The 20,670-nt window shown below is 49.8% G+C and overlaps 1 protein-coding gene across 2 annotated transcripts in view; it reads left to right on the forward strand.

Moving 5' to 3' along the window:
* Nucleotides 1-319: 319 nt before the first annotated feature.
* Nucleotides 320-20,670, forward strand: part of HUNK (hormonally up-regulated Neu-associated kinase) — a 36,481-nt gene continuing 16,130 nt past the window's right edge. For both annotated transcript variants that reach the window (XM_054270451.1, XM_054270452.1), the window contains exons 1-3: nt 320-556; nt 11,826-12,118; nt 19,347-19,402. In XM_054270451.1, the coding sequence (XP_054126426.1) occupies nt 320-556; nt 11,826-12,118; nt 19,347-19,402 (586 nt within the window). The remainder of the gene's footprint in view (nt 557-11,825; nt 12,119-19,346; nt 19,403-20,670) is intronic.

Below are 20,670 nucleotides of genomic sequence, written 5' to 3' on the forward strand. Positions count from 1 at the left end.
TGTCCCGTTCATTCCCGGCACAGGGAAGCGCTGCGAGGCCGGTGCAGCGGGGCTGTGCAAACCCCGGCTCTGAGCGCGGCCGCTCCCGCCGCCTGCGAGCGGATTGAATTACGGCAAATTCGAACTGCGCTGGCCCTGCCTCCCTCCCTGCCTCCCTCCCTGCCTCCATCCCTCTCTCCGCCCCCTGGCCGCCGCCGGAGCGGGGAGGAGGCTCGGCAGGGGCGGCAGCGCGGCCACCCTCGCTCGCCCCGCCGCAGCAACTTCGCGGAGCGCACCGGGGACCCCGAGCGGAGCCGGGCCGGGCCGGGCCGAGGCGGGCATGCCGGCGGCGGCGGGCGATGGGCTCCTGGGCGAGGCGGCGGGCGCGGAGGCGCGGCGGGCGGCGGCGGACGGCGGCTCCCTGCTCGCAGCCTGGCTCGGCGCCGCCGCGCCCCGGGAGCGCCTCCGCGACTTCCAGCACACCAAGAGGGTCGGCAACTACCTGATCGGCAGGAAGCTGGGCGAGGGATCCTTCGCCAAGGTCCGCGAGGGGCTGCATGTGGTCACCGGAGAGAAGGTACGGCCGTCCGCCGCGGGTAACACGGGCAAAACGGGGCGGAACGGGCTGGCTGGGGAGCGGGCTGTGCTCCGTCCCTGCCGGCCGGGAGGGCGAGACCCCGGCAGGATGGAGGGGCTCCTCCGGCGGGATGGAGGAGCACCCGGGGAGGATCGTGGAGCTCCTCAGAGGATGGAGGAGTCCCCCCGGAGGATGGAGGAGTTCCTCCGGCAGGATAGAGGAGCCTCCAGGAGGATGGAAGAGCCCCCGGGTAGGATCGTGCAGCTCCTCCGGCAGGATGGAGGAGCCCTCCGGCAGGATGGAAGAGTTGCTTCTGAGATGGAGTAGCCCCCGGGAGGACAGAGTAGCCCCCGAGAAGGAAGGAGTAGCCCCCGGGAGGATGGAGTAGTCCCCGCGGAGGATCGTGGAGCTCCTCCGGCAGGATGGAGCAGCCCCCCGGGAGGACGGAGGAGCCCCGGGAGGACGGAGGAGCCCCCGGAGGACGGAGGAGCCCCCCGGCTCCAAGCGTCCCGAGCCCGCCCGGCTCCAGCCGTGCGCGCCTTCCCGCGGGGCAGTCCCGCCTTCCTCCCGCGCTGCTTCGGCTGCCTGACCTCCCTGTTTTTGCTTTTCCTTTAATTCTAAATGTTCATCTTCCCCCCGGTTTGTTCGCTCACTTTTCCTGGCGAGAAAAGCGGGGGTTTTGGTGAGACTTGTGTCGCGACATGTGACATGCGGGTACCTGGCCATGCGAGATGCTGCGGGAGGGGGCACACTCCAGTCCCGAGTTGCTGGTGCAGCACACGGCAGATGTGGAGATGCAGCCCGGAGGGTTCTTCCCCAGGGTTCTGCTTGGCAAAGTCCGTGCAGGGGCTCTGCCTTTTGGTTTTTATCCAGAGCCCTTCGGCAGAGGCTCTTGGCCATCAGTAGAAGGGGTGACAGCGTTATCAGGGGCTGGGCCGGGCAGAGAGTGCAGCAAGGACGGGCTCCCGACAGAGAGTTGTGCTGCTCGTGTTTATCCACACAACTTCTGAGCGCTGGGAGGAGCGGCTGAGGGAGCTGGGAAGGGAATGGAGCCCCAGGAGGGGCTGAGGGAGCTGGGAAGGGAATGGAGCCCCAGGAGGGGCTGAGGGAGCTGGGAAGGGTCGGGAGCTCCAGGAGAGGCTGAGGGAGCTGGGAAGGGTCGGGAGCCCCAGGAGGGGCTGAGGGAGCTGGGAAGGGGCTCAGCTGGAGAAAAGGAGGCTCAGGGGGGACCTTGTGGCTCTGCACAACTCCTGACAGGAGGGGACAGCCAGGGGGGAGCAGGGACAGGAGGAGAGGGAACGGCCTCAGGCTGGACATCAGGAGGAATTTCCCCGTGGAAAAGGGTTTTAAACATTGTCGGGGGCTGCCCAGGGAGGTTTGGAGTGTCCATCCCTGGAGGTGTCCGAGGAAGGACTGGAGGTGACAAGGAATGGGAATGGGAATGGGGCACAGCCTGGGCTGGGTGATCTCAGAGGGCTTTTCCAGCCTCAGTGACTCTGGGATTCTGCCTCTCATGTATCCCTCACAGAGGGTTCCCTGCCGGAGCAGGGGGCTGTGTTGGTGTCATTCCCTCCCTTTGGTGTCATTCCCTCTTTTTGGTGTCATTCCCTCCTGCTCCATCAGGAACGTGCCGCTGTGGGTGATGGCATCCCTGCACTCCCGGGCAGTGATTTCCTCATTCCGGTAAATTTGTCACAGAGAGGAATTTAATACGTGGCTCTGAGAGTCCCATCGTGTGAAAAACTATAAGGTTTGTGAATACTGTCATGTAGGAATGCATGAAAAAATAAAATAAATAAATGTTGCTGAGCTCTGTTACCAAGCGTGCGCTTCTCCTTGGTAACAGAAACATCCAATGATCCTGCAGTGGATGAAAGGCACATGCACACACACGTCCTCCCCACCTCCACGTTTTGGGCTTGCTACATTTATCTCAGTCTGTTAGGAGGGGAAAAAAATAAAAACGATCCACCACATCCCCCTGTGTCTCAGCTCCCAGGTCTGCTGCTTGATTCGGGCTTTTTTTCTCCCTCCGTGGTGTCTCGAATAACACACGCTGTGACAAAGTGACAGGCAGAAACTCGAGAGTCACCCTTCCTTCCTTCCTTCCTTCCTTCCTGTCCATCCCTGGGGCAGGCAGGGTGACTCTAAGCTCTGTCTGTCTGTCCTGTCCATCCCTGGGGCAGGCAGGGTGACCTGTGAGCTCTGTCTGTCTGTCCTGTCCATCCCTGGGGCAGGCAGGGTGACATCCCAGCTCTGTCTGCCCCGATCCTGCACTCTGGCACTGGCTCAGGACCAGTCACACACTTCCAAACTGACTGACCCAATGTTCGCCTTCCCAAGTCCAGCTAATTGTGGATAAACTCCAGTTAATGGATGGGAGAGAGGAGTTATTAATTATTTGCTTCAACCCCTGAGCGAGGCTCCTCCTCTCAGCCCAGGGGTGGATGCTTCCCATCCCAGTGAGGATTCCACCCTGATGGACCCTCAGCTCTCCTGGGCACAATGTCTGGTGTGGAGCTGAGGTGTGCCCACATTGGCCCACATTCTGTAGGACTGCCCTAAAATCAGTGTAAAGGAGAGTCTTGCTCGTGCTGAGCCTAAATCCAGTAGGATTTCCCTAAATCTGAGTCCTGCCCCTGCTGTCTGGAGCTGTTCTGGCAGAGCCCAGGCCCTCAGGGTCACTGAAATGTCACCCTTCAGTCGGGGGGGGGGCCCCAGCAGGTTTGGATTTGCAGCAGACTTTAGCAACTCTGGAGCAGTTAATGTCTCAGAAAATGGAGTGTTTGGGGATGAAATCCCTGATTAATGAGCCCCCAGGCAGGCTGGGATCCCTGGCCCTGACTGGAGGCATTGTGCAGGCTGCCAGAAATGTGCCATTACCTCAGGCTGGCATTTCTGGGGGCTGCCAGGGTGCCCAGGAGGGTGGGATGGCACATCCTGGGGCCAGGCCCCTCCGGCAGGGCAGCTGCAGGGGCTGCCCTGGCGCTGACCTGTGTGGGATGGGGCTCAGCAGCTCCTGCCAGCCGGGCAGGGTGAGCTCAGGTGAGGCTCTAAACCTCCCCTCGCCAGGTTTGTACTGCTGGGCATTTTATTTTATTTTATTTTATTTTATTTTATTTTATTTTATTTTTTATCTTTTTTTATTTTTTTATTTTTTTAATTTTATTTTATTTATTATTTAATTTTAATTTAATTTAATTTTATTTTATTTTATTTATTTTTATTTTATTTTATTTTTATTTTATTTTATTTTATTTTACTTGCTTGTCGTTGTTTTCTGGGCTTGGAAAAGCCCTTGGTGCAATCAGGAGCAGGGGGATGTCGGGCAGGTATAAAGACAGATATTTTTATAATATATTTTTATATATTTATTAATATTTATATATGTTATATGTCATATTTATATAGTATTGTTTATATTTATATATTTTTTTATATTTTTATAAATCTCATCCTCATGGGACGGAGCCCCAGGGAAACCACCTGGGAGAAATGAACAAAAAATAAGTGTCTTTTATAAAAATACCCTTATTTTTTGCACTCTTAGGGAGCTGAGAGTGCGTTGCCATCACTGTGCTGGGGTGGTGTGAGGCTCTGTTATCACACCCTGTGTTATCTGTTTGTTATCAGCTGCAGACCCCAGTAACTCTGCACAGCACTGTGCAGTGACAGCGCACTGACAATCCATTGTTCCTGCAAACAGGAACAAGATCCAAGATTTTATTTAACTGCTTTGCAGTGTGATCTTTGGCACTACAAAAAAAAAAAAAAAAAAAAGGCAAATTGACTCATTTGCTTTCTCATCCAGGGAAAACTTTGTTTATAATTTCCCTCAGCGCTATTGTTGAGCAGGAACAAGGTTCGTTTTTAGTTACACTTAGTCAAGAGCCTTTCAGCATCAGTGGGAAGCAGTGCCTAAAAATACAATTTACCAGCTTTGCTACGGAGGCAAAGCAATTAATATTAAAAGTGGCCTTTTCACAGAAGAGTTCACGTTCAGAATGCATTGCCTCATTAAAGAGGCAGAGGAAAACCACAAAGAAAAGGCATGTTTGAGCCTCCCCACCACGAGGTGCAGGGGTGGGTCCCTGCAGAGACCTGGAAATGCCTCTTTGTGCCACAGAGTTCATTTTGCCAGGAGTAAATTCGCCATTTCCCTGCCTGTTCCACCCCAGGTTGCAGGGAATGGAGACTTGGTGGCTTTTGGGTACATCCCCATGCTCAGTTCTGGGACCTTTACCTCGGTCAGCAGGTTGCCTCACTGCACACAAAAGTTGATTTTCTGGGGTGTTTGCAGGTATTTCAGTCCAACCTTTTCCTTGTTCCCTCCTCTCAGGCATTGTGAGGCTGCAGGTAAAACTGTGAGACCTTCACTGCTGTCAGGGCATCCGAGGGTAAAGCTGCAGGATTGTGGTTGGAAATTCGATCTGCTATTTTATTTTTTTTTTTTTTTTACACCAGTGATACTTGCATATCAGTTTCCTGGATGGGTTTGTTCTCTCACTCACATTTAGTCAGTCATTTTATCTGTACCTGCTCCTCAACATATTTTCAGATTTTATCTCCATCCAATTTTTTATTTTTTTTTTTAAAGCTTATTTTGAAAAGTGAATCTTCCCGACTGTGAATCTTTCTCCAGGATCTGCTCCCCTTTATTACCCAGCTGCCAGCTGTTGCACCTGGCTGGATGTGCCACTCCTAATCACATGCACCGAGGAAACAGAGCCAGGCTGTTCCTGCAGCCTGCATTTCTGACATTTTCCTCCTTCTAGGTGTTTGCTTTCACAGCTTTTCTATTTTTTGGTGCCACAATTTGTGCTGAAGCCGCTCCAGGCACACTCCTGTCAGCGTGCAGCCCTCCAGGAAACGTTTTGGAGAGCAGAATTGTGCCTGCAGGGAGCAGGGCCAGCCTGGTGTGTCACTGTGCTGTTCCACAAGGTGTTGTGGAGCTTGCAGGAGCTGGAGCAGAAGGCAGGGTGAAGGTGATGTCTGAAATCTGGAAAAGAGGCAGGTGAAAATTGGGTATAAAGCCACGTTCTTCCCTCTGTCCTTCTCCTTTGTTGAGCAGGAATGAGCTGGGATGGACTCAGTTTGGGAAAAAAACAGGTGAAAATTGGCTATAAAGCCAAACTCTTCACTCTGTCCCTGTCCACAGGAACGAGCTGGGTTCGTTTCTGCAGAGTCTGCCTCGCACAGAGATTCACTTCACGCTCCCCATTAAGCAGCTCGTGTTCTGCAGCGAGCTGAGTGGGCGCACATGGGGCAGTTCCTGATCCCCTTGGGATAATCTGCCCTCAGGTCTGCATTCAGCACTTTGGAGGATGCCTCCTGTCAGCAGTGTGCTGCTTTTCTTTTGTCACCCCGGCAGGATGGGGTGAGGTTTGGGTGGACCTGACACCAGGTGATGCTCACACCTGGATCCCCCTGTTTGTCCCTGAAAGTTTTGGGGGTTTAACTTGTTCCATGGCATGGGAGGTTGTGGATGAGCAGCACAAGGATGTGACCCTTGTTTCTGGGTATTTCAAATGCTCAGGAGGATCTGCAGGGGCTTCTTCACCAGTATGGAAAGAGTGAACAGCAGAAGAAGTCACAAATGAGCTTGCCTTGCTTTCAGTAATGAATTGAAAAAGCAAACTGAAATCTATAAAAGGTTTCAGGTGAATTGGGACATGGCAGAGCTGCTGCTCACCTGGCACTGTGGGGCACAGGTGCTGCTGCTTTGGGCATGCAGAACCAAGGAGAAATGGGCTATGGTCATGCAGAACCAAGGAGAACTGTGTTTTATGGGGGTTTCTTTTCAGAGTGGCTGGGTAGGGGCATTGTATCAGCCCAAACCATCACTTGCCCCAAACTATGTCCTGTTGGTCCCTGAGCTCTGATCTGGGTTCAGAACAAGATCAAACCTCACCCTCATGGGAAGGAGCCACCACGTTCCCCCCAGGGAAACCACCTGGGAAAAAAATGAACAAAATCTGCCCAAAATCTCATTTTTGCACCTTTGGTGCTACACCCGTGCTGCTTCTCGTTTGCCATGTGAGATCAGAGGCACACTGAGGAAAACCACTGCAACAAAGAGAACTATAAAAAGCCAAGTTATATAAAATAAAGTTCCTTTGCTCTCTGTCTGTTGTGGAAGATTGTCATGGAAACATTTTTTTTTTTTCGGAGAATAAATTCGTTTTCTGTGAATAATGTCCACAGAGCTGAGGGAGAGAGAGTGTGTTATTTATCTAGAAAATCTTTACTGGAGACACCTTTTTTCCTGGCTCCTGACAGTTGTAAATGCTTTATCTGCTGTGTTTTAAATCACTACAAAGCAGGGTTTTACCTGGGTCTCAAGGGCAGTAGGACAGGCTGGTTGGGTTTTTCTCTTCCCTAAAGCCAGAGAGCTGAGCTGGCATTAAATCAGGGCCACTTAGCCTGCCTTAACTCCAGTTCTAAAATGTGAAACAGGGAGTGTTTAATGGGAAACATATCCCACAAGAAGATGGGAGATGGGGAGATGCTGGCTGCTGCAGTTAGGAGGGTGAGTTATGGATTATTTTCCCTGTGAAAAGTTTTCCCTGATAGCTGCTCCCACCCGGAGTTTAGAGCTTTCCCCCAGGGCTTTGCCATGTCCGGAGTGGGGGTCAGAAGGCCCTTTTTGTGAGGAAACAGGGAGATTTTGGGCAGCAGTGCTCTGCTTTTGCAAGGCAAAGCCATCTGTGGCAGGCGCTCAGAGACAAAACTGCTCCTTGCAGGAAACGTCCCCGGCCTGGGGGCTGGTTTTGACAGGGATTTCTCTGGGAACCTCTGAGTGCATCCTCGTGGATGTCTGTGCCTGGCTTGCTGCCACACCGCTTCCATCAGCCTGTGCACAGCCTCTCCTGGCTCGTGCAGATATCCTGAGAGGCCTGCGAGGTGGGAATGTGAAACGTGCAGCTCTCCCTCACATTAACTGGCTGCCCCCTTAATGAGCTGACACTGAGAGGGTGCTGGGAGTGATTTCTTTCTGCCAAAGGCCAGACAGAGCCCCTCTGTGACCCCCTCAAGATAAGCCATGGATCAGGTTCCTTCCCATGGATGGGGCTGTGCTGGGCTGTGCTCCCCAGGCCGTGTCTGGCATCTGTGCCTGCTGCAAATGCTGCAGCTTTGGAAAGGAAAAATGTGCTGTGGACTTGTAAAACCAAGGAGAGAAATGTGCTTTGGACATGCAGAACCAAGGAGAAATTTATTTCATGGAGGTTTCTTTTCAGATTGGCTGGGCAGGGGCACTGTGTCAGCCCCATTGCCCCCAAACCTTGTCCTGCTGGTGGCTGAGCTGTGAAAGCCTGGCTGTGCCAGGGATGCTAAGAGGTCAGGATGTGTCTGTCTGTCCTGTTTGAACAATGAGATGAGAGGGAAAGGGCAGCTGGCTCTATGGAAACAGCAGAGCAGAGCTCCAGGGGAGGAAGGATAATCTCAGTTGCCTGTGGAACATGGCACAAAATTCCCCATAAATGTGATGTAACAGACATGTTGAAGAGGAATAGCCTGAGTTTGCCCAATTTACCTCTTGGGATGTTCATTTTAATTTCATTCAAGAGCTTTCTCTTATCAGAAATCTTTGCCCCATGCAGGTGCTTGCAGGAAACCATGGAGTCAGTGCTCAGCATTCTCTTAATTAAATGTTCTGTAATGTCAGCTAATCCAACAAACAGTTCTTGGACCTCAGACTGCTCTGAAGCTCTTCTCAGAACTCTTTCCAAAACTTCAGCATAAAATTTTAATTACATAATTTAATTAATTTATTCTAAGAATAGTCCCCAGTGCCTTGGACAGGTGTAATTAATACCTTTTCTTACTCACCAGATACATCCTGCTTATGCTTTTGGGGATTATGTTTAAGTTGGCTGTGCCACCAAGAGGCTTTAGGTTCATTTGCTTATCTAAAGTCCTCCTGAGTCCCTTTCTACCCCTTTTCTGGCATGTTTGGGCTGTAGGGAATTGGTGGGATGCTGGTTTTACCCCTGCTGTATTTCCCTCCAGGCCAAGTACATGAGTGAATGTGCTCAAAGTACATGAGTGAATGTGCTCAAAGTACACGAGTGGATGTGTTCTGAGCCATTCTCTTGTCTGGAGGAGTTTCTGTGTCTTCAGGGGCTGATTTCCAGCTTTCCTGGCTGCCTCTGGCCTGAGGCATCCTGCCTGCTCAGACATTTATCCTGGGGCTGTGCATGGCTACACCCCAAAATCTTGGCTTTGTCAGGAGGAAAGGAAACATCTCAGTGACTCCTCCCCACCTCTTCTGATTGCTGATTTTACTACAATTGGAGCAAATGCTGGAACACCCTTTTTCTGTAGTGCTTTATTTCCCAGGATCCTGGAACTTGCTGTATAAAAACCCCACATTCCTTTACTGAGCTGTAAAATTTGCCAAGCTGTAACAGTTTAGAGAAAAGAATAAACCCTACCCAGAGAATGAAATTAGCATTTTCTAGTCCTTGGAGTTGGTTGTGATGAACAACTTGTTCTGTGCCTGGCTGGGTGGTTGCCCAACATGAGATGTCCTTGAAGGGGTTGGTTTTGGGGCTGTTTAATGGGATTTGAATTGGCCACCCAAACCCACCAGCTGCTTTTGAAAAGGGAGCTCAGATTCTTGTGGTGAGAACAGTGGGAAATACAAAGCGAGCTGCAAGTGAAGCCAGGCAGCCATGGCTGCAAACAAGAGAGGAAAGAAACTGAATTTATTGCTGCCTTGGGCACAGCAAAAGGGAGAAAAAGCTGGAGATGGACTTGCAGGAGTGATGGCTGCAAAATATCTCCGTGGTCTGGCTCTTTGCCTCATTCTCCTGGCTGAGGTCAAAGGGGACGGTAAAGGTTTGGGATTTGCACTTTGTTTCTCCTCCCGGCCCTTCCCTCACCTGTGTCCCGTGTGCTGCAGCCCATCCTGGAGGGTTTTTGGAGAGCAGCGTACATGTTCCTCATAGGATGTGTCACAGCAGAACCTTCAGGAAAAGGAATTCATTCCAACAGTGTGATTCTAGGACTCGGGAACCAAAAATATGGGCTCTTACTCATCTTTGTATCTCATAACACAGAATAACCTAAAGCATTTATCTATTTACACAGCACAGCCTTAGCCAAAAAGCAGAGTGGCGAGAGCCACTGTTGCTACATATTGACAGTAATTACTTGCTTTATCATTTATTTTATTATTTCTGTGCCAGTGTTGGCCAGGAACTCGAGTCAGGAGCCTTGAGCTGGGCTGATGCAGGGACCAAGAGCCCCTCCTTGGATCTTGGGAGAGCAGAGCTGAGTAACTGGCATGTCTGGAGTGGGCTGTGAAAGCTCCAGCGTGTTTGTTTGGCAATTACCCAACAGCCACAGTATTTTCTCCACCAAATGCTTTCCCCCTTCTGCATGAATGAAATTTCCAGGTGCTTGCACACACATCCACCCTGCGCAGGAGGCTCTGTGTGTTGGGTGTGTCTGGGCACATTTGGTGCTTGCTCCACCTCTGGATGAACTCAGAATCATGGATATTTAGCTAAGTCAGCCCTGGAGTGACTCTGTGCAGAGTTTGATCCCTAGAACTGGGTATTGCTGGAATAAATCTGCCGTTCCCACCTTGGTCAGCTGTGCAGGGGGATCTCTTGGGCCTGAGGGAAGGGGGAAAGGTGAGGGTGAACCCCAACACTGCCCTGCTCGTGTGCTGGCATTGCTGGGGTGCCTGACAAGGTGCCTGTCAAAATTAGGGGAAAAGTTTGTCCTTAAGGCACAGAAAGCTCACTCTTGGTGGTGGTGGAGGAGTCCTCCAGTATTCCCATGGCTGGCTCTGTGTTCTGGGTTCAGGGGTTGCTGCCCCTGCACAGCTGAGCTCAGGTGGGCAGCACATGTGGACCTGTATAATGTGATTTTGTATAATGTGCTTTTTGTATAATGTGATCTTTGTAATAATGTGCTTTTTGTACAATGTGCCTTTTGTATAATGTGATTTTTGTATAATGTGCTTTTTGTACAATGTGTTTTTTCCTCTCAGTGAATTAGGGGTGCCCTACCAATATCAATAATAGATTGCTGCTCCATACTGCTACCCCTCCATGCTTTGTACCTTGCAGCTGTGATAAACACCAGCTTTTAATTTATTTTTTATTTAACTTTAGCAGAGATTGTGTTGTACTGCCAACGTACAGTGCGGTATCTCCTGTTTGTGTGACCTGTGCGTCTGTTTGTCCTCAGCAGAGTAACTCCTGTGCTTTGCTGTCCAAACACTCCTCTGTGCTCAGCTCCATCTCATCAGCTGAAAGAATGTACTAATTTCAGTCTGCTTCCTTGGTGAATCACCTGGGGCTCTCAGAAGGGCTGAAACCCAGCTCTGATTTACCTGTTGTTTTGTCTGAGGGCTAAATGGTGTCTCTTTGGTGTGAGCAGTCAGCAGTGCCAGGTGTTTGTGGTCTGGAGTGTGTGTTCACCTCACCTCTTTATCAGGATGATTTTTCCATAGTAGGAACACATTCAACAGCACACTCAGCACTGTTGGCTCCCGGCTCCTAGCACACGCTAGGAAACCCAATTTCCTGCAGTTTTACCCTTCAATTCCAAGGCATTCATGTTCAGATGACCCTGAACATTACCAGGCATGGAGCAGCCACATCTTCTCTGAGCATCCTCAGGGCCTCCCCACCCTCACAGCCAGGAATTCCTTCCCAATATCCCACCTAACCCTGCCCTCTGGCAGTTTGAAACCATTCCCCTTGCCCAGTTCCTCCAAGCCCCTCTCCAGAGAAAAAGCAGAAAAAAGAAATGTGCCAGGAGAGCGGTACTAAAATGGTTTTGTTTTCCATAGTATGTTTTGCCAGCACTTGACTGAAGTTTAAGGAAGTTCTAATGAAAGGATATCATCTCCAGTGGTGTCCTGGAAGCCAGGAAAAGCCAAAAAACAACACTTAAAAGTTGTAAACACCATCCTGGAGGCTTTCTGAGCGAGCAGCTGCAATAAATGCCCAGCCTGTGGCACGTCAAGTGTTTGTGGGTGGCTCAGTGGGATTGTCCCCTCTCCTTTGCTCCTGATCTCCTTGCAGTGATTTTGGAGTGTCATTGTGCAAGGAAATAAAGGGTGGGAGAGCAGCTCTTCTTCCTCTGACCTGTGCAGATTTGCCTGAAGCCATGGTGGTGTGCCAGCTGAGAGGGCACATCCTTGTGACTTCTGGTTTTTTTTAATAGTTGTTTTTACAGCCTTAGAGCAGCAAACCATGGCTGTGGCAGCTAACAAAGCTGACAACCCCCTGTCCTGCTCCCTCCCCAGGTGGCAGTGAAGGTGATTGACAAGAAGAGGGCCAAGAAGGACACCTACGTCACCAAGAACCTGCGGCGCGAGGGGCAGATCCAGCAGATGATCCGGCACCCCAACATCGCCCAGCTGCTGGACATCCTGGAGACTGAGAACAGCTACTACCTGGTCATGGAGCTGTGCCCTGGGGGCAACCTCATGCACAAGATCTACGAGAAGAAGAGGCTGGAGGAGCACGAGGCCCGCAAGTACATCCGGCAGCTCATCCTGGCCGTGGAGCACCTGCACAGGGCTGGGGTGGTGCACAGGTGAGATGGGGGCTCAGCTCCTCTCAGGGTGTTTGTGTGTGCTGGGGGATCTCCTGGTGCTCCTGAGGGCTTTGTGGCTGCTGCTGGTGCCGTTTGGGTGCTCTTCCCTTGGGCTGTGCCTGCAGGAGGCACCAGCAGCTCCACAAACCTCCATGGTCCTCATGGATCCCTTCCAGCCCAGCAGTGCCACCCAGATTTTTTAAGATTTTCTAAACATCAGCCTTCTGATGTTTCCATTGTTGTAGGGAACTTTCTCACACACTCTGTGTAAATAACTCATTGCTTTGCATTCTGTTATGGTGGAGGAGAAATTTGGTGGGATGTTGGTTTGTCCAGCGTCATTGGAGAGGTGGCACTTTGCAATCCACTGTCACTTCTGGAAATCTATAAACGTTAGAGTTAAATATAAAATTTATATAAATATATAAAATACATAAAAATATAAAAAATGTACAAAAATTAAAAAAAAACCCCATAAAATATATAAAAACCTTTTACCTTAGAAAGAACAGCATTGTGTTGTTCCATGTCCTATAGTGACACAGGATATTCTGTGGTTATGTGCCACTAAAGAGAAGGTACAGTCCAAAAGCAGGGCCCTTTCACTCCCCAAAGCTCTGTCCCAGAAGGAGAGCAGGAGGAAATAATGAATTATTTCACTGTTTCTTGGATAAGGTGGTTGTGCAAGCCCCAGTGGCACATTCACCTGCGGATGCTGAGCTGGTTTGCCCAAAGCCTGGCAGTGCCAGGGCTGGCACAAATCCCCAGCAATCCCTGGCTCCTCCTTCCCTGCTCTTTGCCCTTTTCCATCACCTCAGCAGGGCCTCACAGGATGGAGAGAGCCAGAGCACTGTGCAGCATCACCTCCTTTCCTTAGCACCTTCATCCACACAATCACAGGATTGCTGGGCTGGAAGCATCCCCAGGGATCATCCTGGCCTCAAAAATCCCACTCTGTGCCTGGCAGCACTTTCCAATGCTCTGGGCAGAGTTAAGTGATGCCACATCATCCAGTTTGCCCAGAGTGCCACAGGATTCCTCATTTGGTGCCTGCTGTTTGACGTGTTGCCTTTGATAATTATTAATTTTAAGCCTTTTCCAGCCACTCCTTGACTCTGTTCATGAGCATCTCCTGGCAGGGGGATGCCGTGGAGCTCACCTGGGCTCCAGGGGGAAGAGCAGAAGCTCAGCAGGGAGGAAGATGATGAATAAAGAGAGGCTGGGAGGGTGCAGGTGGAGATGTCACCTGTGGCTGTCCCTTTGTGCTCTGTGCTGCCATGGAGCTAGCAGGGCGGTGGGCAGGCTGGACCTTTGGAGCCAGCACCTCTCCCCTCCTGTTCCTGGGTGTATTTATAGGGAGCTGTGCTAAGAAGGAGGCTCTGCCTGCTAAATTTGGCCCAGCTGGTGCTAAGTCTGGCCTCCCACACAGTTCCCATCTGAGGCTGAGCGAGTTGTGTGGGCCCCATCCATCCCTTCTCCTGGCTCCTGTGGGCATGCTGCAGGAGCCAGACATCTGAAAATGCTCCTCAGGAGCTGCCCACAGCCAGCCCCTCCAGCTGTGCCCAGCTGTGCTCTGAAAGCTGCTTTTTCCCTTGCCTTGGGCTCTGTGTGCTCCCTGGGATCCATCAGGGATAACAAACTGCCTCTGCTCCCACCTCCGGCTGCATTTCAGGTGCCACTGTCACAGAAATATTGGAGCAGGCACCAGGATCTCTGTCAGCCTCAAAACTGCTGATCTCTTTCAATTATTAAGCCCACAGCTTGAGGCAGGGATAAGGAGGAGGTTTTGCAGCTTTCAGGGATCAGCTGATACCCAGTGTTTAGACAGAGGGAGAGATAAAGGAAATAAATCTGTTAAAATCTGTAAATCAAGTTTCTGAGATGAGCAGAGGAAAATCAGGCAGGAACAGATGAACATGATGAGGTTTTAGGAGCAGAATTGGGTGAGTAGGAGCAATTCCTCTCCCTGCAAAATTCACCTTCTGCACAGTGGCCAAGGCATTACAGGGGGCTGACAGGCTTGGCTTTGGTCCTGTTCTCTTCCAGAGAAAGACTCAAACCCACATTTGGTGCAGAAATAGCTTGTTCCCTCAGCACAGGCTGGAATCAACAGGCTGCTGTGGTGAGAGGGAGGCAGGGTTTGGGGCCAGGGAGAGCCTGAGTTCCTGTGAGGATGCTGAATTTCTGTGTGGATGCTGAATTTCTGTGTGGACGCTGAGTTCCCCTGTGTGGATGCTGAATTTCTGGGTGGATGCTGAGTTCCTGAGTGGATGCTGAGTTCCCTTGTGTGGATCTTGAGTTTCTGTGTGGATCCTGAGTGGATGCTGAGTTCCCCTGTGGATGCCAATCCCTGCCCCACAGGCAGCCTCCTGCCTTCTCCCTGTTTCTCAGATCTCTCCTTGGGAGGTTTCCGCACAGTGAATGAACAGGTCTAATTCTGCCCAGAGTGATAAAACCTGACAGAATCATATCTGCCAGCATTTTCTCTGGCTTAACCCATTCACTGAATTCCCTTCCCCTGCAAGCAAAGAGCGGAGAGGCTGCAGGAAAAGCCCTGGTGGTGTGATCTGGGTTTATTCTCTCTGAGCAGGCGAGGGAGGAACATTAACAATTACCTCAGGAGTTGTCCTTCAGCATCTCGGGCCTCTGGCTGTGGCAGCTCTAAAAACAGGCTGCTCAATCAGCTCCTGAGAGAGGGAGGGAAAAAATAGTGCAGGAGGCTGATTCATCCCCTGCCTGGCTGCAGGGGCACTGCGCTCTTGTTGTTGTTGTTGTTGTTGTTATTTTTGCAGCAGGTAAAAATACCAGCCCTGCCATGTGAGTGGGGATGAGGGGGTGTTGGGTTTGGCCACGTGTGCAGCAAACTGCAGCATCCCCAGCCAGAACAGGGGCTGCTGGTTCTCCCTCCAAATGCTCCCCATGCAACGGGGCAGGGCCCTGGGAAGCTTTTTGGTGGCACTTATTGTTCTATTGCAAACAAAATGAATCTCAGGATTTGTCTGTGTTACTTGAGGAGTGGTGTGGATGGCTTAGCCTGTCCCACTTGGGGTGAAAAACCCCAGATTTGATGAAAGTGGCATGAAATTTGCTTGTGTTGCTCAGAAAGCTGCATGGCTTCCAGTCCAGACCGGGCATGGCAGATCACTGCTCCTTGGACTGGAGCAGCCACCCAAAATTCAATGGAAATGCTTTTGTTATGAGGCACTGATGTGTGAGCAGCCTGAAATTAAAGCACTTCAAAAAACCTCATTTTTATTTAGGGCTGTAAAAATACCCCCAAACTCATTTCTGACTGTGTGGATGTGTTTTAAAGCTCTAAATATGTCATCTGCTGAGGTGGGGGAAGTCTGCAAGCTGCAGGGTGCAGGAGCTGCTGCATTTTGCTGAGGGGTGCCCAGGGTTCAGAGCTCCTGGGCTGCTCACTGGAAGCAAAATGCCACTATTCTATTTATAACCCCATGCTACCATTTGGGTTGCTTTCCCTCTATCAGGAGAGCTGCTAAAAATACGCTTGCCACAAGCTCAGCTGTGAATCAGGTAGGAATATTTATCTTTTCCTCCCCCTGACAGAGGAAAACAGAACCAAATGGCAGGCTCTGGTGGAGCTTTTCTCCTGGCAGAGGGTGTTTACACAGGTCCTGGTGCTGTCACAAAGCAGCATGAGCAATGAGCCCTCTGGGAGCACAGAGACAGCAGGGAAAATGAAGTGAAAGCCTTGGTGCATCCCACAGGAAACTCTCAGCCGCCGTTTTAAAGTGATTTTAGCAGAGCTCAGGCCCATTCAGGGCGATTACTGTCACAGGGAAGCACTGGGTGGTGTGTTGGTAGCAAAGGTGGATTGCTGCATTCCCCTTTTCCTGCCCAGGTCAGGATGTGAAGGAGCTGAAAAGCCCTGGAGTTCTGGGCATAGTTAGGGGATGCCACACGCTGCAGTTTGCTCAGAGTGCCACAGGATCCCTCCTTTGGTACCTGCTGCTTGACATGGTGCCTTTGATACCTTCCAGCCTGTTCACTGTGAGTGCCAGCAGCCTGGCTGCTGATGCAGCATTGGTGACAGACCCTGCTCTGCACAACAAACTCTCCTTTTGAAGCCTGGGGCTGCTTCCTTCTCTGCTTTATTTCAGATCTCAGAACTACCTTTGGCCAGTCTCCCTGGTGAAACAAACTAAACACCATTTTAGTGAGGACAAAGGGCCAGATTCCTCTTTTACAGAAGTGGAGAAGAGTCAGGCTCAATGATATTTTGATATCAAAGCCTTTGAAAGGTGTATTGGTACATAAATGTGGTGATGAACCCCAATCTCTGCAACCTCTCAAGGCTTGAGGCCTTGAGATTTGATGGTTAAGGAGTGATTTTCTGTGATTAAAAATAAGCTTCAGGAGAGAGCAGCCAGCCACTGCTGCTGTGCAGCTGCTTGCTGGAGGAACCCTCCCTCTCATCCTGCCTCCCCCAGACAAGAAACAAAGTGTGAAATGCAAAACTTGCCTTTTGCAGCCTGCCATGCCGTGGGATAAACTGTTCTGGGAGCAGCCCATGGGGTCCCTTGCTCAGGGATTCACTTGTGTTCCTCTCTCTGGAGGCATTTGGGGTTTCCAGGGTGGTCCAAAGAGATAAACCAGCCCCAGGGACAGCAGGACAGACTCCCAAAGGAGCTCAGCCCATGGAGATGGAGTATTTTAAATGCAGGCAGTGCCAACTGTGTGCTGCCAGCTCCAGAGCTGAGGAGACAGAAATATCTGCTGTGGGAATGCAGCCTGGCCCTCCTTGCCTTCATTTTCCCTGGATTTGGGTAATTTCTCCCCTAGTTAGACACTCCCAGCATCAGGGAACTGATCCCTTAGGCAGAGGTGGCGCTTCTTGTTCCTTTTGCTTTTAATGCCTGACGCTGGATTTGTGTTTTTCAGCAATGAATGCTGAGAATTGGCTTATGGGGGAAAACCCATAAAATAATCCTTTGGTTGTGCTGTTTTTTTTTGGTTTTTTCTTTGTTTGGTTTTTTGGGATTTTTTTGAGTTTTTGTTGGGGTTTTTTGCTTGTTTTTTGGGTTTTTTGTGGTTTTTTGTTCGTTTTGATTCGGGTTATTTTTGTTTTGTTTATTTGGTTAGGTTTTTTTTTTGTTAGGGTATTTTTGGTTTTTTTGTTGTATGTTTTTGTTTGTTTGATTTGGATTTTTTAAAATTTTTGTGGGATTTTTTGTGGGTTTTTTTGTTTTTGTTGTTTGGGTTTTTTTTGAGAAGCTGTGTCAGTAAAGGAACCAGATCAGATTTACTTCAGGAAGGGAAACTTGAAAATATCCAGAGTTCCTGCTTTGCTGCTTTAACAGCTTTAACCAGCTCTGACTGCACCCTGTGCTGAGGCAATATTTACACTTCTATCTCCTTCCTCTGATGGCTTTCAGATGCCCTCTAATATTTACCTTGTGTTCCTTTACCTTGGATCCTCTAAAATGCCTTTCCTGGTGTTTGTGGTTACCCCCCTGTCACCCATTTGTTATTCTGATTGCCTGGATGGCTTCTCTCCTTAACTTACAGCTGCTTTTTCCCCCTTTCCTTGCCTTTAAAGTCTTGCTTCTTCTTAGCTAATATTTCATATACTCAGAGCTTCCAAATGCTGTTGAGGTGCTGTACTGAGCACTGCAGTGCTTCTGTTGATTCCAGTTTCATTTGGGGTTTTAGAGGTGGTGAGGAAGGGTTGTTTTGTACTTTTTTGTCTTTCCCAGACTGTTTTGGGTTTTTTTGGAAGTCTCTCCCATTAAGTTCCAGCCCTGATGTTTTCCTGGAGCCCAATCCTGAATTGTTCATTTGAAAACATGATGACTCCACAATACAATCCCACAGTTTGTGATCCTTGGGGAAGATGTGCAGGAAGCCCTGGTACGTTGCCTGAGGAGGGGATGGAATCACAGAGGGGTTGGAATGGAATCTTGGAGGGGTTTGGGTTGGGAGGGACCTTAAATCCCACCCAGTGCCATGGCAGGGACATCTCCCACTGTCCCAGGGTGTCCCAGCCCTGTCCAGCCTGGCCTTGGGCATTTCCAGGGATCCAGGGGCAGCCACAGCTGCTCTGGGCACCTGTGCCAGGGCTTCATCACACTCCCGGGGAGGAATTCCTTCCCAGAATGCCCCCTCACCTTCTGGTTTTACATTATTTTAAATTAAATCCCTCCTGTGTAGCTCCTCGTGGTCCCTCTGATGAAGTGAGGGTCATCCTTCATCCTGCCCACTCCTCTGCCTCTGTTAGTTTGAAACACAGCATGGGCATAAATTGAAACATCTTCCAAAAAGAGGAACATTTTGGGAAATGCTCTGAGTCTTTCCTTCACAGATCCCTCCTTGTGGAAGTGCTTGCCTTGCTCTGCTTGGACTCCTTGTCTTGTTTTATTAAGATATCTCCATCTGTGAGGGAGGTGTCTTCCATCACTTCCAAAAGCAAAACACCATGGGTGTCACTGACTCCCCATCATTACAGCTGATGGCTTTATTATCCGGATTTTTCCCTCTTCTTTCTTCTGGGAGAAGCATCTCTGTGGTTATCCCAGTGTGCTGATTGTTCCAGATATTCCCTGTCTGGATGGGGGCAAAAAATCGGTGTGGTGAAGACTTAGCCAGCTTCTAGAAGTCATGGATGAGCTGGGGAGCAACCACAATTATATTTTTTTATACCATTTTAAACCATTATGTTTAATGCTCAGGCTGCACAGCTTGGGCTTTTGGGGTGATTTTATGGGTGGCATTTCCATTTCCACCCCTCAGCCTTGGATTTCACCTGTGGAGCATGGGAATAGCTGTGGTGAGCTCTGCAAGGAGTTTGGGTGACATCTGACTCCTCCAAACTCAGGTTTATCCTGCAGCTGGGGCCTTTGGCTGTGAGGAGAAAGCAGAAATTGACCTCCAGTTCCCAAAACATGCTCAAAGTGTTTCCAGTTTGTGAGTTTTCTGTAAACTTCCAGTACTTCGGGAACTCAGAGAGCCTGGTTAATTACAGGATGTACTGACAAGTGCTTGTAATGTCATTTTGTGCCTGAAGAATAGGTGGGAAGCAGAGTGTGAAAGCAGTGTTAATTTTGGGCAGGATGCATGGGGCTCTCTGCTTTCACTGTGGAACTGTGTGTGCTGCTTTCTTTGTACATTTGATTGTAGGCAAGCCTTGCACACACACACTGATGAGAGTCAGGCAAAGCTGCTTCATTATTTTGGAGACTGACTCAAAATATTTTCTTTCTTTCAGAGACTTGAAGATAGAAAATCTGTTGCTAGATGAAGACAACAATATCAAGCTTATCGGTATGGAACCAGTTTGGCAATTCCAGTAATTAAAATTGTTAGTTTTATAAAGGGAGTTTTTTGAGGCTTCATAATCCCCCATGTGACAACTGCTAATGTTGCTGCAGCGAGGAGCTGAGAGAGTATAGATAGCAATCAAGCTGTTCCTGACAGCACTTTGTGCAAAAAAACCATCCAAATAATTCAGATTTAACTGGGCATGGGAATAATCCTACATCTCAAACCCACATCTTTCATACTCAAATCGGGAGCTCGGTACAGAATTTAAGAATTGACACCACAGGAGTGCTTTATTTTATTATCATGAGCATTTCTTATTTGCCAGGGGCTGCATTCTGCCCCCGTGAACATATGCTTCCACTGAAGTCAGTGGGAGTCGCTCACATTTTTAGCAGCTGGCAAAATGTGCTCCTATATTTATATTTGTTCCATTTGCTTCCAGCACCCAGGACAAAATTGCTTGAGAGGGCTGGTAAGGAATAAAAAAGATCAACGGTGGAGCCTCGATTGTGTTTAGGTCTCAGTTGTGTGTGGAGCTTGATTCATTCAAGCTGTGCAGGCATTTCAGATTAATCATTGCTGGGGATAGTCCCTCACTGCCTTGCAGAGCTCCCATTAATGTTAATGTGGGCACTGAAAAGAAAATATTCCTCTCATGAAAGAAGTGCCAAACATCTGTTTGTGTTTCTGCCCGTGTCTGCACTCAGCAGTGTCTGTGGCTGCAGGCTTCAAAACCCGACTGGCTCTCCTCAAAAAGTTCCTATAGGCTTAAAAACTCAGCTTGCTCTCTTCAAAAGGTTCCATGGGCTGAAAAGTGCTGAGGAAAACACTTGGCATTCAAAGAGCCAGGTCAAATGGACACTCACTGTGAGGTTTGCAGTACCAGCAAACAAGGGGAGGATGAGTAGGGAAATGTGAGATACTCAGCTTTTACTTTAAGAATTCGGGGTTGGGAATGCCACCCCCACTGCCAGGGATTGCTGTGCAGCAAATCAACCTTCTGGGAAGATAAGAGCAGAGAGAACTGTGTGTTACCTCAGCTGAGGGCCAGGAGGGCCCTGAGAAATGCCGTGAATCATTCCCCAGGGCTGATGGAGAGCTCCCATCGCCCTGATCCAGCAGATAAGCCAGACCAGATGTTTTGCACCACCAGCATCTGATGGATTTAAGGAACTCACATCACTTCCCTCTTACTTTGGAGCTTGGCACCCAAACCAAGCCCTTCCCAGATGATCTATGTACAGTTAAAACTCATGTGCCAAAATAAA

Source organism: Melozone crissalis, unplaced genomic scaffold, assembly GCF_028551555.1.
Source record: "Melozone crissalis strain CALT ecotype California unplaced genomic scaffold, PUWL_Pcris_2 ptg000009l_1, whole genome shotgun sequence".
In the NCBI taxonomy this organism is placed as follows: domain Eukaryota; kingdom Metazoa; phylum Chordata; class Aves; order Passeriformes; family Passerellidae; genus Melozone; species Melozone crissalis.